Below are 14,657 nucleotides of genomic sequence, written 5' to 3'. Positions count from 1 at the left end.
TTTTTGGGGAAAAGGGAATTCTCTAGAGTGGGGTTTTTAAATCCTATTTTCTTTTGCTGATGCTGTACATATTACATTCTGGGAAATTTCCTAAGTAGTTGTTGAACCAAAAATGGAAGGAAAAGAGAATACATGTCCTTTGTGGTCTTTTATCTAAAATGAAAAGTATGGAATTTAATTCAATTACCATCTCCCCAGCCCTCTACTGGTATTTTTCTCAAAGTTTTAACTGCTTCTGCAGTATACTTTTAAAGTTATGTAAAGAAAAGAAAGTGTTGGTTTTATTACTAGTGTTGTTATGTTCCATTATTTTGTATATCTGCATTTTAACAAACTTTAAAATAAAATAATTACAATTTTATCTATTTAATATATTTATTTATGTTTTGGGACTGACCTTTCAAAAGTGTACTTAGTATCACTTGCTAGTGAGATTATGTGTGTGAATGTCGTGTTTGCCCCTACCATTTTCCATATGCTCTGCCTCACCAACACTGCCATCCGGCGTAGTCCTTTCGTAGTTGTCCTCTGGGAGTGGAAGGGCACCCAGTCTTGGCCCTGATGAACTCTTACTGCTTGGTGTTTCTGACTCCTCCAGACCGCTGTCATAGCAACTCTGCAATGACCCTTGATGTGGGTCCTGAGGCTGACTCACAACAGAAAACGTCACTCTACGAAATGGCTGCAAGAGAAAAGATTCTGAATGTCACTGAAAAGTTCAGCCTTTGAACAACTGATTCTCAAAACATGACTTAAGCAAACTAATATTTTAACATTTACCAATTAAACAATTTTGTCTAAATAAAAGCAAACAGCAAGTACAGTCCTTAAAAGGTCACTGGACAGAGTATCTGTGGATTTTTACTGTGATATATGGTCCAGAACCTTCCCACAGTTTTGCACAGCCTCCTTTTGAATGGTTGCATGAGCTAAGAAAACTGTCTTATAATTATTTATAAATTCTGTACAGTTCCTCTTTTACTCAACAGTAATAATTTGAATGGAGTTTGTATCAGACTGCATACAGGTACTTGACAGTGTGTCCGTGTGTATGTGTAAGACTGCGTGGGTGGGTATAAATGCTCACCTGTAAACTCTATTGTGGGTATTAACAACATAGCAGCACACCCATAAGCCTTTTTTAAAATCACTTCCTGTGGTTTTGAAAGCTAGTTGACAGGAGAAAGGAGAAAGAAAAGAGGGGGGGGGGAAAAAAAAAAGGGTTCAGTTTCTTAGCTCCTTTGCCATAAAATTCAGTGCCTGGAGACAGGGTGTGTTGCCAGCTGACTTAATAAAGCCTTTAAAGTACTGCAAGCACAGCTGACACCACATGTTTCCACTGGGACTGTACAAACATAGATTGTTAGAGATTTGTATTCATTCAAAATGACAGATATTACTGTTGCTTGGGAAGCCTACACGCTGAACCCTGGCACCAGCAGCATCCCAGGAAGTGGGAGAGTCGATCCTTCACATTTCAGAGAACACTGAGGGCAGGTGGGATGTTCAGCTAAGAAGCTAGGGGATTCTCCTGTGATTTGAACTACACTCAAGCAGTAATGATACATTTCAAATAATTTAATGATACATTTGAAATAACTTACTGTTTGCAAGGCTAGAAAACCCCAGAGAAATATCTGATGTTCTAGAAAGCACCTTCTAAACCAAACACCAATAGATCCATTTTATAAGACACTATACAGACTTTCCTATGTTTAAAACGTGAGGTCTGAGAGTGCTTCCCACCTTTGGATTCAGATGTGTTTCAAGTCCTATGTTAGAATGAGACACAGGCATACATCACCCCCACTGGCACCTCTGGTCACTATAGGGTGGAAACATGTATGTAGGCCAGAAGGGAGGAAACAGCAACTACAACCACTTACGCAAGCCCTGAAGAATAGAAGTCCACGTTAGGTTTACAAGTAGAGGTGTAGGTGGAGTTTCAGTTAGAATTTTTACAATTTTTTTTGAGGATACAAAGTTTTGAAGATATAAAAAGATATTCAGTGCTGATGATAAATAGGTTGGACTACAAATATAACACTAAGTCTTCCTGGCACAAGTAGATCAAAAGTTTATAAATGTGGGTGTTGCTAGAAATATGAGAAAATTCTAAGGGAAGAGTCATGGTATTCTCACGGTGAGGTTTTGACCTTTTAATGTTTCCTTCTATTCTTCAGCTGCAAAGTGCTTTTATACCAAGTTAATTTAGAGCTCTGTATCATATGAAATGCAAGGAGAATAGAGGAGCAAAACAAAAGAATGGAGAGCACAAATGCTGCACATTAAAAGAACACATTAAAATAGTTTAGAGTGGCTGCTCCTTTCGCTAATGTGGAAACAGAAAGCATAGAGGAGCATTAGAACTGCTATGTTAAGACCCTATATCTACAGTATACAATTTTAATATCTTTTCCCCATAGATGCTCAGTAAGATCTTTCCCTTCCAGGAGTATTCAGAAGGAATCCCTTTGTTTTACTGCACAGGAATTCTAAAAGCTCTCCTACTGGTTCTGAATTATGCAGGAAGTATAAAGCCCTTTTGCAATAGTCTGTCCTGCAAAATGTCTGTGTCATTTGTATTGTATTTTCATATTTCAGTAATAGCTTGTGTACTGTGTTATTGGCAATTTACACATACATTAATTCCCTCACAGAAGTAACTGAATAAATGTAAGGAAAGGTAAAGTGTCTTTATCTAAGCTATGGCTTTAGATGTGAACAACCAATTTTCTTTTGTCTTTTTTTTTTTTTTTTAACTTATGGAAATAGTGATTTCCCTTCATGTGCTTTCCACAGAAGAACTTCCAAGTATATAAAAAGTTATCAAACAAAGACAATATTTCATATCTTGTAAACAGGCTCTGTTGTTTCTTTCCAATATGACTATTCTCAGATCACTTAAGAATACTTGCAAGTAGACGTTAAGGTTTCACTAGTCCAGTAAAGTTTATTATTCTCATTACACTGACCAAACTCACAGGATCTTTCCACTGTCTTGACATTGAAGTTACATTTATTTCTTCATATTATTACCATGTCAGGTGACTAGCTGCCATTCCTGCTTGCATTAGAAATTAGATATTTTAGTTTGGAAAATATGGATTCCCGATTTAATAAGTATGCCAAAGTTGCTAGTACAATATAAACTGTACTCCTACTATTATTCAGGAAACAGCTCAGGGAAGTGCCTAACGACATAAGAAAAGAATTTCTCTTCACTCACACTTAACTCATTGGTGCAATGCCCAGATGGATCCTAAGATCAAGTTTTGCCTCCTATAAGTAGTACCATTGACAGAACTTTCTAGAGTGCCTGCCTGTCTTTCCTGAAGAGCTTGTACTCTAGAGGCATGAGTTATCCCACCACAGCTCAGTAATTTGGACAATGTCATATTTCAGAGGCCACACACAAAGCTACAGTTCCTCTTGCTTGATTCCCAGGCTGCTTACATTGCTGTACATATGACAACCTTGAGGTGGACCCTGTTTCACTCTGTTTTATTATTCTGGAGAAATCTCTTGTATCTGCCACCTTGCACCCTTTGCTGTCCAGTCCTGCCCACCACTTCCTTAATTGACTGTGCATTGTAATTTCTCTCCAAGGCCGTTCCTAGTTTAAAGTTCTCCTCACCAGGATGCCCAGAGTGGTGGTAAAGATGCTGTTGCCAGCTTTGTCAGGTCAAGCCTGTCTCTCCCCAGATGTCCTCAATCCTCCAAAAGGGGGTCCGTTGGTCTAAAAGCAAAATCCCTGTCCCACAGGACCTACCTGCTCCTTCTCAAGCCTTTCACTGTTAGCACTGAGGAGACACCATGAAGTCCCATGTGCCCTTCACCCCCTCTCCTTAAAGCTGTGTAGTCACCCTTGATACAGTCAACATCCTCACAGTGCTACTGGTGCCCATATGGATGAGGAGCAGCAGATACAGTGGCTCATATCAGGGATGTCACTGAGAGACTACCAAGTCTTGTACAGTCCAACAACTATTATCGGTTGCTGTTTCATGTGGGCACCAGTGATACAGCCAGGAGCAGTCTGAGGAGTATCAAGGATTACAGAGCCATGGGAGCAGTGGTAAGGGACTCTGGAGCTCAGGTAGTTTTTTCCTCAATTGTCCCGGTCGAAGGGAAGGTGTTTAAAAGGACCAGTTGAATCCAGCAAATCAAAAAATGGTTACAGGACTGGTGCCACAGCCAGGGGTTCGGCTGCTTAGACCATAGGACTCATTTTGAGAAACCTGGTCTGCTGGGGGCTGATGGGGTCTGTCTGTCAAACAAGGGGAAGAGCATCTTTGGTCATAGGCTTGCCCAGGTGGTGAAGAAGGCTTTGAACTAAAGTTTCTGGGGGAGGGCAACCTCAATCTATCCTACCCCTACCAGCTGGATGCCAGTGCCAGCAATAGATGCTGGAGAGGGATCACAGGTCAGCAGGAGAGCATCTGAAGAGCAGCACAAAGGAACTCCAGACACTCCTGCCAGTAAGTCAGCTTCACTGGGGGCCCAACTTAAATGCCCCTATGCAAACGCACGTTGCATAAATAAGAGGAGTGTGAGATGCACATATGCTTGTAAGGCTATGATCTCACTGGCATCACAGACACATGGTAGGATGGCTCCTATGACTAGAGTCTTGGAATGGAAGGATACAGGCTCTTTAGAAAGGACAGGTAGGGGACAAAAGGAGGGGGTGTCACCCTCTATGTCAATGACCAGCTGTAGTGCATGGAGCGCCGCCTGGGGATGAATGAGGAGCCGACCAAGGGTCAGGATTAAAGGGACATAAGGGACAAGTGACATTTTAGTGGGGGTCTGCTACAGGCCACCTGACCAGGAAGAGCAAGTGGATGAGGCCTTCTATAGACAAGTAGGAGCAGCTTCACATTCACAATCCGTTATTCTCATGGGGGACTTCAACCACCCCTGTATCTGCTGGAAGGACAACACAGCAGGGCATAAGAATTCCAGGAGGTTCCTGGAATGAGAACTTCCTTCTCCAAGTGATAGAGAAGCCAATGAGGAGAGGTGCTATGCTGGACGTTGTTCTCACCAAAAAGGAGGGTCTGGTGGGGAATGTGAAGCTCAAGGGCAGCCTTGGCTGCAGTGACCATGACATGGTCAAGTTCAAGATCCTTAGGACAGTGAGGAGGTGTCGTGGTTTCAGCTGGGGTAGAGTTAATTGTCTTCCTAGTAGCTGGTACAGTGCTATGTTTTTGAGTTAGGCATGAGAAGAATGTTGACAACACACCGATGTTTTCAGTTGTTGCTAAGTAATGTTTGGTTTAAAGTCAAGGATTTTTTGGCTTCTCATGCCAAGGCAGCAAGAAGGCTGGAGGGGCACAAGAAGTTAGGAGGGGACACAGCCAGGACAGCTGACCCAAAGTGGCCAATGGGGTATTCCATACCATGTGACGTCACATCTAGTATATAAACCGGGGGGAGTGGGGCTGGGGGGATCGCTGCTCAGGGACTAACTGGGCATCGGTTGGCAGGTGGTGAGCAATTGCATTGTGCATCACTTGCACATTCCAATCCTTTTATTATTACTATTGTAATTTTATTAGTGTTACCATTATCATTATTAGTTTCCTCTTTTACATTCTATTAAACTGTTCTTATTTCAACCTCCGAGTTTTACTTTTTTTTTTTTCAATTCCCTCCCCCATCCCACTGGGCAGGGGGGGAAGTGAGTGAGTGGCTGCGTGGTACTTAGTTGCTGGCTGGGGTTAAACCACGACAGGAGGGTGCACAGCAAGCTCGCTACCCTGGACTTCAGGAGAGCAGACTCTGGCCTCTTCAGGGATCTGCTTGGTAGAGTACCATGGGCTACAGCCCTGGGGAAAAGAGGGGCCCCAGAAATCTGGTTAATATTCAAGGACCACCTCCTCCAAGCTCAGAAGCAATGCATTCTAACAAAGAGGAAGTCAGGCAAAAACACCAGGAGGCCTGCAGGGATGAAAAAGGAGCTCCTGGACAAATGCAGATGGAAGAAGCCCACAGAGGGTGGAAGCAAGGACAGGTAGCCTGGGAAGAATACAGAGAAATTGTGTGAGCAGCCAGGGATCAGGTTAGGAAAGCTAAAGCCCTGATAGAATTAAATATGGCCAGGGATGTCAAGGGCAACAAGAAAAGCTTCTATAGGTATGTTGGTGATAAAAGGAAGACTAGGGAAAATGTGGGCCCTCTCTGGAAGGAAACAGGAAAGCTGGTTACCTGGGACATGGAAAAGGCTGAGATACTCAACAACTTCTTTGCCTCAGTCTTCATGACAAGTGCTCCAGCCACACCACCAAGTGGCAGAAGACAAAGGCAGGGGCTGGGAGAATGAAGAACTGCCCACTGTAGAAGATCACGTTTGAGACCATCTAAGGAACCCGAAGGTGCACAAGTCCATGGGACCTGATGAGATGCATCCACAGGTCCTGAGGGAACTGGCGGACGAAGTGGCTAAGCCACTGCCCATCATATTTGAGAAGTCGTGGCAGTCCGGGGAAGTTCCCACTGAGTGGAAAAGGTGAAACATAACCCTCATTTTTAAAAAGGGAAAAAGAAGAAGACTTGGCGAACTACAGGCCCATCAGTCTCACCTCTGTGCCCAGCAAGATCATGGAGCAGATCCTCCTGGAAACTATGCTAAGGCACATGGAAAATAAGGAGGTGATTAGTGACAGCCAACATGGCTTCACTAAGGGCAAATCCTGCCTGACAAATTTGGTGGCCTTCTATGACAGACTTACAGCATTGGTGGATAAGGGAAGAGAAACTGATGTCATCTACCTGGACTTGTGCAAAGCATGTGACACTGTCCTGCACGACATCCTTGTCTCTAAATTGGAGAGACATGGATTTGATGGATGGACCACTCGGGGGATAAGGAATTGGCTGGATGGTCACACTCAAAGGGTTGCACTCAACGGCTCGATGTCTGAGTGGAGACCAGTGATGAGTGACGTTCCTCAGGGGTCGGTATTGGGACTAGCACTGTTTAACACCTTTGTCGACGACATGGGCCACTAGTGCGATTGACTGCACCTGCAGCAAGCTTGCTGACAACATCAAACTGCATGGTGTGGTTGACATGCTGGAGGGAAGGGATGTCATCCACAGAGACCTTGACAGGCTTGAGAGGTGGGCCCGTGCAGACCTCATGAAGTTCAACAAGACCAAGTGGAAGGTCCTGCACATGGCTCAGGGCAATCCTAAGCACAAATACAGGCTGGGTGGAGAATGGATTGAGAGCAACCCTGTGGAGAAGGACGTGGGGGTGTTGGTTGACAAGAAGCTCAATATGACACAGCAATGTGCGTTCGCAGCCCAGAAAGCCAACTGTACCCTGGGCTGCATCAAAATAAATGTGACCAGCAGGTCGAGGGAGGCGATTCTGTCCGTCTACTCCGCTCTCGTGAGACCCTACCTGGCATACCGTGTGTAGCTCTGGGGCCCCCAACTTAAGAAAGACATGGACCTGTTGAAGCAAGTCCAGAGGAGGGCCATGAAGATGATCAGAGGGCTGGAGCACCTCTCCTATAAAGATAGGATGAGAGAGTTGGGGTTGTTCAGCCTGGAGAAGAGAAGACTCCAAGAGACCTTATAGCGGCCTTCCAGTACCTAAAGGGGGCCTACAAGAAAGCTGGAGAGGGACTTCTTAAATGGACATGTAGTGATTGGACAAGGGGTAATGGCTTTCAACTGAAAGAGGGTAGATTTAGATTAGATGTAAGGAGGAAGTTCTTTACTGTGAGGGTGGTGAAGCACTGGAACAGGTTGCCCAGAGAGGCTGTGGATGCCCCATCCCTGGAATTGTTCAAGGACAGGTTGGATGGGGCTTTGCGCAACCTGGTCTAGTGGAAGGTGCCCCTGCCCATGGCAGGGGGGCTGGAACTTGATGATCTTTAAGGCTTCCAACCCAAACAATTCTTTGATGCTATGATTCTAATACTCCAACAAGTGAATAAGCCTCAGGAGTCTCTGCAAAGCATCCTGGGTCTGAGCACCTGGCACATTGTAAACCTCCCTAAACAGCAGGTCAGGTCAGCAGATGGGGCCTCCACCCCCATTAGAATAGGGTCTCTCACTCTGATGGTTCCTCAGGCAGACTTTCTACCCTAATGTCTGCTACCAGGTCACTGACCCTATTCTGCAGTTGCAAATCTGTGTGTGGAAGAGTTGTCTGCCCTGTGTTGCAAGACATCACATGCCTACAATCTCCCCTACCTTGGGAGTCTTTCCAGTGAGCACACCCTCTGGTTGTTCCTCCTGCTGTGCAGTCAGGGGTTCAGGCTGCACGGGTGGTATACGGGTATATGTATCGGTAAATGTATGGATCCATATAGTGTACTAGTATGCTAAATAGTATTTAGTGAAAATAAATATACAGGCTTGGAACAGAAGAAATCTGCTTTCAGTTAAAATAGCTGGGTATGTAAGGAATGTCCATATACTAGTTCTTGATGGGAAACTGTATTTTGGTTTAAAGTAAGATCTAGTGTAAGTCATACAGCTTATCTTTGAAATGATATGGTACAATATATTGTTGTGGAATCACACAGAGAAGCAAGAGTGATTTGTACGTTCTCATATTAAGTATTTAAGCATACTAGTAAGCATACTTAGTATGTACTAGTAAGTACATACATAATGTATACATTTCAGGAAAAAAATGGAACAAATTTTACATGGTATAAACAGGTGGGAGACCATCAATTTCTATGGAGTTTAGTGAAGTTCCATTTTAAGAAGTTGCCTATTGCTGAATACTGATGATATCTAATGGATATATTAAAATGGCTCTTAAACTTCCACTGAAGGATTTCTCTTGACTAGAGTTCAAGATTGTCACATCATAACTAATCTTATTGACCTCACAAAAACTAACTTTATAAATCCTTGTTTAGATCAGTACTTAAGCTGTGAACTGTTTGATGGACCAAAACTTCATAAAATGAGATCATGTATGTCAATTACTACTAAGTTCTGGACTAATGATGCAAACTTTGTGATTCTCCCAGAATTCAGATGTACTTAGACCCTGTCCCATCAGCTATTCCTGAATATCATAATATCTCTCAAGGAAGGAATTAGCTAGAGATACTGTGACAAGCTGAGAAAACATGCAAATTAAGGAAGCAATTCCTACCATTTCCCACAGACTGCTATATTTGTCTGTTATCAAAGCTTCCAGAGGAAACATTAAAATCTACATTTGAAAGGCCCTATCGACCTAATAGTCATATGATAAACTGATAACTCTCAGACTCTCAAGGAACCACAAGCCACAGTTTAGCAACCACTTTTCAAAAGATGCTGAGGACCTCTGAGTACAGATTGCCTGTGAAGTAGTAAAAGCAATGCCCTGTAACTCCAAGCTAAGCTCAATGGAACCTACCCTTAAAATATGAAGACCCTGCCCTTTATTCAGGTTTATCCTTGGAAAAACACACCTGCAGCTCTGAACGCAGATAACTGGAAAGTATGACACTTACAGGCATCCAGAGACCCCACAGAATTCAAGGGTGTAATGCAAAGCTTATAGTTCATGGTTACGACACACCTACATGTTGGTCCTGCTTGCAAAGTATTCTAAAGACCACTTTGGGATAATCTCTTTGAAAATTCTCATTAGAGATTTAATCTGAAGAGACAAATATTAATACCCCCTCCCCAGGGCTTTGCTTAAAGGTTTTTAAGGTTTTATTCAATGATTGTGATGAATCAATTCCACCTAGTTTTCCAGATATAATCAGATGCCTAGGGTCACTTTGTGGCAAAGACATGTTGTACCATAAACATTTTGCATCATCTACAGTTATTACAAAAACAGAGTGATGCAACTTAAAATGGGAATTAAAAGAAATTATTGAGTATTTAAAACTTTCTGTTCCCTTTCCCATTGATTTTCTGGAAATCAGTCCCAACTAGATCACAAACATACAACACCTGGTTATGACATCTGCAGTTACTGCAAGAATGGTAGTAATGTTATTTAAAATAAGTTTTGGAAAGAACTATCAAAGATTTAGGACCATCCTGTTCCTCTTCCCATATTCTTTTAAGGACACACATCTTACCTAGATGGCATATAGAGAAGAATACCTGTGACAGATGCAAAGTCGGGCTGTTTTATAGCCAGGGTTGAAAATCCCTAAGAATATCATTATTTATCCTCTAAACTAAAAGAAATTTGATGTGCCTTTACTAAGACATTAATAACGAGTTTTTAAACAGATCCAGATGTTCATCTTGCTTTTTTCCTAAAGTGCTGTACTGAGTAAGAATTACCTGACACAAAACTAACACACATAGTATTCAGTTCAGTAGAGCCAATTGAGCCCATTCCACAGAATATCAATGAGTAGGATATAATGCTGACAAAATCCTTTTTGAAAGAATTATGTGCATGTTAATTGTTATTCTGCGGCATTTATTACACTTCTACTTCCAGTACAAACATCAGAATTCTGACCTCTATGTTGCATTACTTCTGAGAACCAGATCTTCTCAGGCAAATGTATGGCAAATTTTGAATGCATTATGCCTCATGGAATAACATCATGGCCTGTGCTTTTCTGATAAAAAGAAATAGACCTTGATCATAATATATGTTTGTTACCTGCATAGTTAAGGAACACTGTTCAATTAATTCAATTAATTTAATGAATTTTAAGAACAGAAAAAGTTGGATATCCACACTGTGGTTTACTGTCTTCTTTCCAACATGTCATCCTTTCTGATACGTAAACCACCATATACTTTAGACAGTACAATCTGGATAAATATAGCAATAGTCAACAGAACTATCAGTCACAAAAGATACTGAGTTTTTATATACTTTGAAAATTAAGGCTAGACTAATTATGGCAGCTATTTTTTACACCCAAAAAACTATGACATCTTAGAGATAAAGTTGATGAAAACACAGAAGTATGGGATTGTTATAAAATGCCTCTGAAAAAAAACTGTATATGTTTATGCATAATATTGTTTACATAACTCATAGTAGTCCTTTAGTTGCTACTAACAAGAACATTTAAGTTAAATGAGAATTAATCCCTATCAAGAAAGTTATGAGCACTAGAATGTTGATACATAATAAATGTTATTTACACATTAGTTGCAATGAATGCAGAAAAACCCTCCATAAACAAGAACTTTCTTCATGTATTCTAATCTTCATTTAGATCCTAATCTGTAAAACATTTGAGGTTTCAAAGAAAACCAAATATTAATGAGACAAGCAAGAAGGAAAGAGGATGAATACCAGGATTAATATTTCTAAAAAGTTATTGGTAAAAAGCTGGTTATATCATACATTTATTGAAGTGCCAAAAATAAGGATATAAGATGCACTTTAACAAGGAGAAACAGACTATATCCTTAATTTTGTTTTTCCATTGATAAAATTACATCAGTAACATTTCACAGAAAAATGGACATGAGAAATTTCCAAGTGCTGACAAAATAAGGCACATACTCATGAGGGGAGAGGAGAGGGTTATGTTTAGCTTTATTGATTTTCAGTGCACAACATTAATACAGCTCCATCTGCCTGCACTGTGAATCAATGTGGTAGAGCTGCTTTTACCCAGATAAGCCCACTAGCTGTTCAATTTGCCCTTCCCAGCAAAACAGCAACCCTAAGCCTTTACTAGTCCCTTAGTAGGTATAGTCCTTACTGGATTTACATTTCATAAGAATGCAATAGGTCTGATAATTTCCTCCCTCTGAAAACTGATATAATATTTTCTGATAACAGCATTTGGAATTATTCCTAATTATATCTGATCATGGAGATGATCAGATCACAGAGAAAAGATACACCTTTGCATTATACCCCAAAGGTAAATTACCATTTCTTCCTTGTTTCAACTGTATTTCATAAACCAGATATTTTCTTTTCCCCTCACCAGCAGAACAAAAATCACTGCAATGCCAAAGACATACACTTCTTGCAGTCTGTACTAATTGAGGCCTATTAACTTATTCTATGGTACAGTGTTTATCTTCGTCTGTATTAATTTACTCTTCCCTATACAAGCTAGAAAGTAAAATCATATTATACTTTCGATTCATGAAGAACCCTAATTTCAGAGCTTGGCATTAGGGACCTGGTGGATAGACCTGGTGAAAAGCAATATATCCATATAGCTGCATGAGGCCTAATCATGACACTTTCTTGCCATTATGAGAGGGATTTTCCTTTTGTTTCCTAAAATTTCTAGTTTTGCATTGTATTTACCGATACTTCACATTGTTGATGGACTATATTCTTTCATGGTTTCTGTATAGCAATTGCTATCAACTCTGTAAATACTGTCGGTTCAAATCCTGGTGCATTTGGACTATAATGGTGGGGTGGAAGTGTGAATCCTTTTTACGTTTGATTGAGAGCTAGGGTTGCAACCATCAACCCTTTCTCAGCCTGTTACCTCACAATTGATTCTGGATACAAAGTGGATGCACTAGAGCGCAATGAGGAAGAGTTGGCAATTTTCTCTCTTAATTACTTAGCACTTGGATAAGAATAGTAAGATTCTATCAGGCCTTCTTGCTGTCACACCACCTACATCTCAAAAGAATCAGGATTTTGAAAACATTTTAAACAACTGTAAAATGCAATCCAAGAAGCAACTTATTATGTTGAGAAGCATAAAAAATTAGCCCAAACTGAGTACTAAGCTAAAGTAAGCTATATTGGTTTAAGTATTTCTACTAACTCATTCAGCATTAGCTTGGGCACTCCCCAAAACCCTGGAATATCAGAAACTAAGGTTCTTATTTTCCCGTAACTCTCAAATCAGATGACGTCCCACTTTATTGACATGTGATATCTTGGGTTATTCACTAGGATTTAATTTGGCCAAAGAGCCACCTCTGGAGATCACCTAGTCCAACACCCCTGCTTGAAGCAGGGTCACCTAGAGCACTTTGCCCAGGGCTGTAGTCAGTCAGGTTTTTAATATCTTCAAGCCTGGAGACTCCACAGCCTCTCTGAGCAACCTGTTCCACTGCTCTGCCACTCTCATAGTAAAGAATGTTTTTCTTATGTTTGAATGGAATTTCTGTATTTCAGTTGTGCCAAAGCATACAAAGTACTAGTGATGAGTCAAACCTAAATAATATTATAATTCCTGTTAGCTCAGAAAGTCAATCACTGTCAAGCTGCTTGTAAGACTAACACAGCATCTCTGAGATATGTATAGGGTAGATCTGAAAAATAGGCAGAAGAGATACATGAACTCATCACATAAATTCAATGTGTTTCTTTAGCACTTGAATTTTGATAAAACATGTCATTATCCTTTTCTTTCTATTCATTCTTAATTGCTGGAAGCTTGTTGGAAGACAAACAAAATATTAATGAACAATTGCTATTCTGCATGAATAGTTTCAACCCACACAACTCTTTCCCCTATTCAAATCACATATATCTACTGTTCTAAATTTCTATCATTGTGGGTAATATAAAATTGGCAGGAAATTAAATTAAAGAGGCATTATTTTTCAATGAGAAGACTGAAAAAGCTGAGAAGTATTACTACAGGAAAGGAAAAGAGGAGAAAAACACAGATAAGAATAATCAACTTTTTCTTTTAAATTTAGCAAAAAGTAGTAACAACTGCAATTTTAAACAGGAGTTGAATAAAATAAAAAATATTCTGATATTACAGCTCTGTAGCAGGCATCACCTGTGATAAGTGTGATTGGCTCAGCTATCAGGTAAGAATTCTACACACAAGAGAAAGACTCCATCATTATTGCGATTTATTTTCGTAGCATTTTTATTAATTTTAGTTGCAGTAGTGAGCTCCTGGTCATGAACCAGAAGCATATTTTGTTTGTTCTGTATGAATACGAAACACAATTCCACTAATATCTATTTGCTTAAGCCCAAGGTGACATGTTAAGATTTGATATTCAAGGTTAATATTTCATAATGCACTTTACATGATGAACATCTTTACTGTAACATTCAAACATACATTTTTCCTTTTAAGTTCAGTGCTTTTCTCAAATATCCTCTCCTGCTTGTTACACAAATTTGCCTTTCTGAATCACAATGACTTCTGAGCAGCCCAAAATCCTTTTCATTCACCTAGCTATGTTCATTAAGTAGATACCTAATAATTCTCACCTCTGTTACAAGTAAACAAAGGCATGCCTGTTATTTCCATGAATATCATCAGAGGAGACACCAATAATATGAAGAACATCCCTTTCTCAAAGATACAATACTCTTTTGTGATAGAATCCTCATATCAAAATATAACACACAAGTTCATTTAGAAAAATTAAACAAGATCTACAAGGATTTTAAATGAAGCCAATATTCTTAGCATTTCACAAGAGCTCTTCTTGGTAGCTATTGAAAGATGAACATAAAGAAACCAAGAATAAATGGGATCCTGTAGCAGAGATGGTCAAAATAATTCTATTATACTCTTTTGCCTGCTCATAAAAATATATTTTGTTATCACCTCAATATCCCATTGTTTGAGAATTATAAGAACCAAGCATCTACGACCCTGAAGTGCTCTCTTATTTTTCTACTACAAGAAAGAAATGGATGAAGTAGCACTTTGTCTTCCCAAGAACAATTATAACGTGAAATAAGATTATATTTCCTTCTATTTTCTTAAAAACAGCTTGTCCTAAATCTT

At 40.2% G+C, this 14,657-nt stretch overlaps 1 protein-coding gene across 1 annotated transcript in view; it reads right to left on the bottom strand.

Annotated features, from left to right (window-relative positions):
* PCDH7 (protocadherin 7) overlaps positions 1 to 14,657 on the bottom strand; it is a 299,957-nt gene that overhangs the window by 154,341 nt on the left and 130,959 nt on the right. The window contains exon 3 of the mRNA XM_075024222.1: positions 466 to 682. Within this exon, the coding sequence (XP_074880323.1) occupies positions 466 to 682 (217 nt within the window). The remainder of the gene's footprint in view (positions 1 to 465; positions 683 to 14,657) is intronic.

The sequence above is a fragment of the Buteo buteo genome, chromosome 1, assembly GCF_964188355.1.
Source record: "Buteo buteo chromosome 1, bButBut1.hap1.1, whole genome shotgun sequence".
Lineage (NCBI taxonomy): Eukaryota > Metazoa > Chordata > Aves > Accipitriformes > Accipitridae > Buteo > Buteo buteo.
This window is presented reverse-complemented; position numbering and strand designations above follow the sequence as displayed.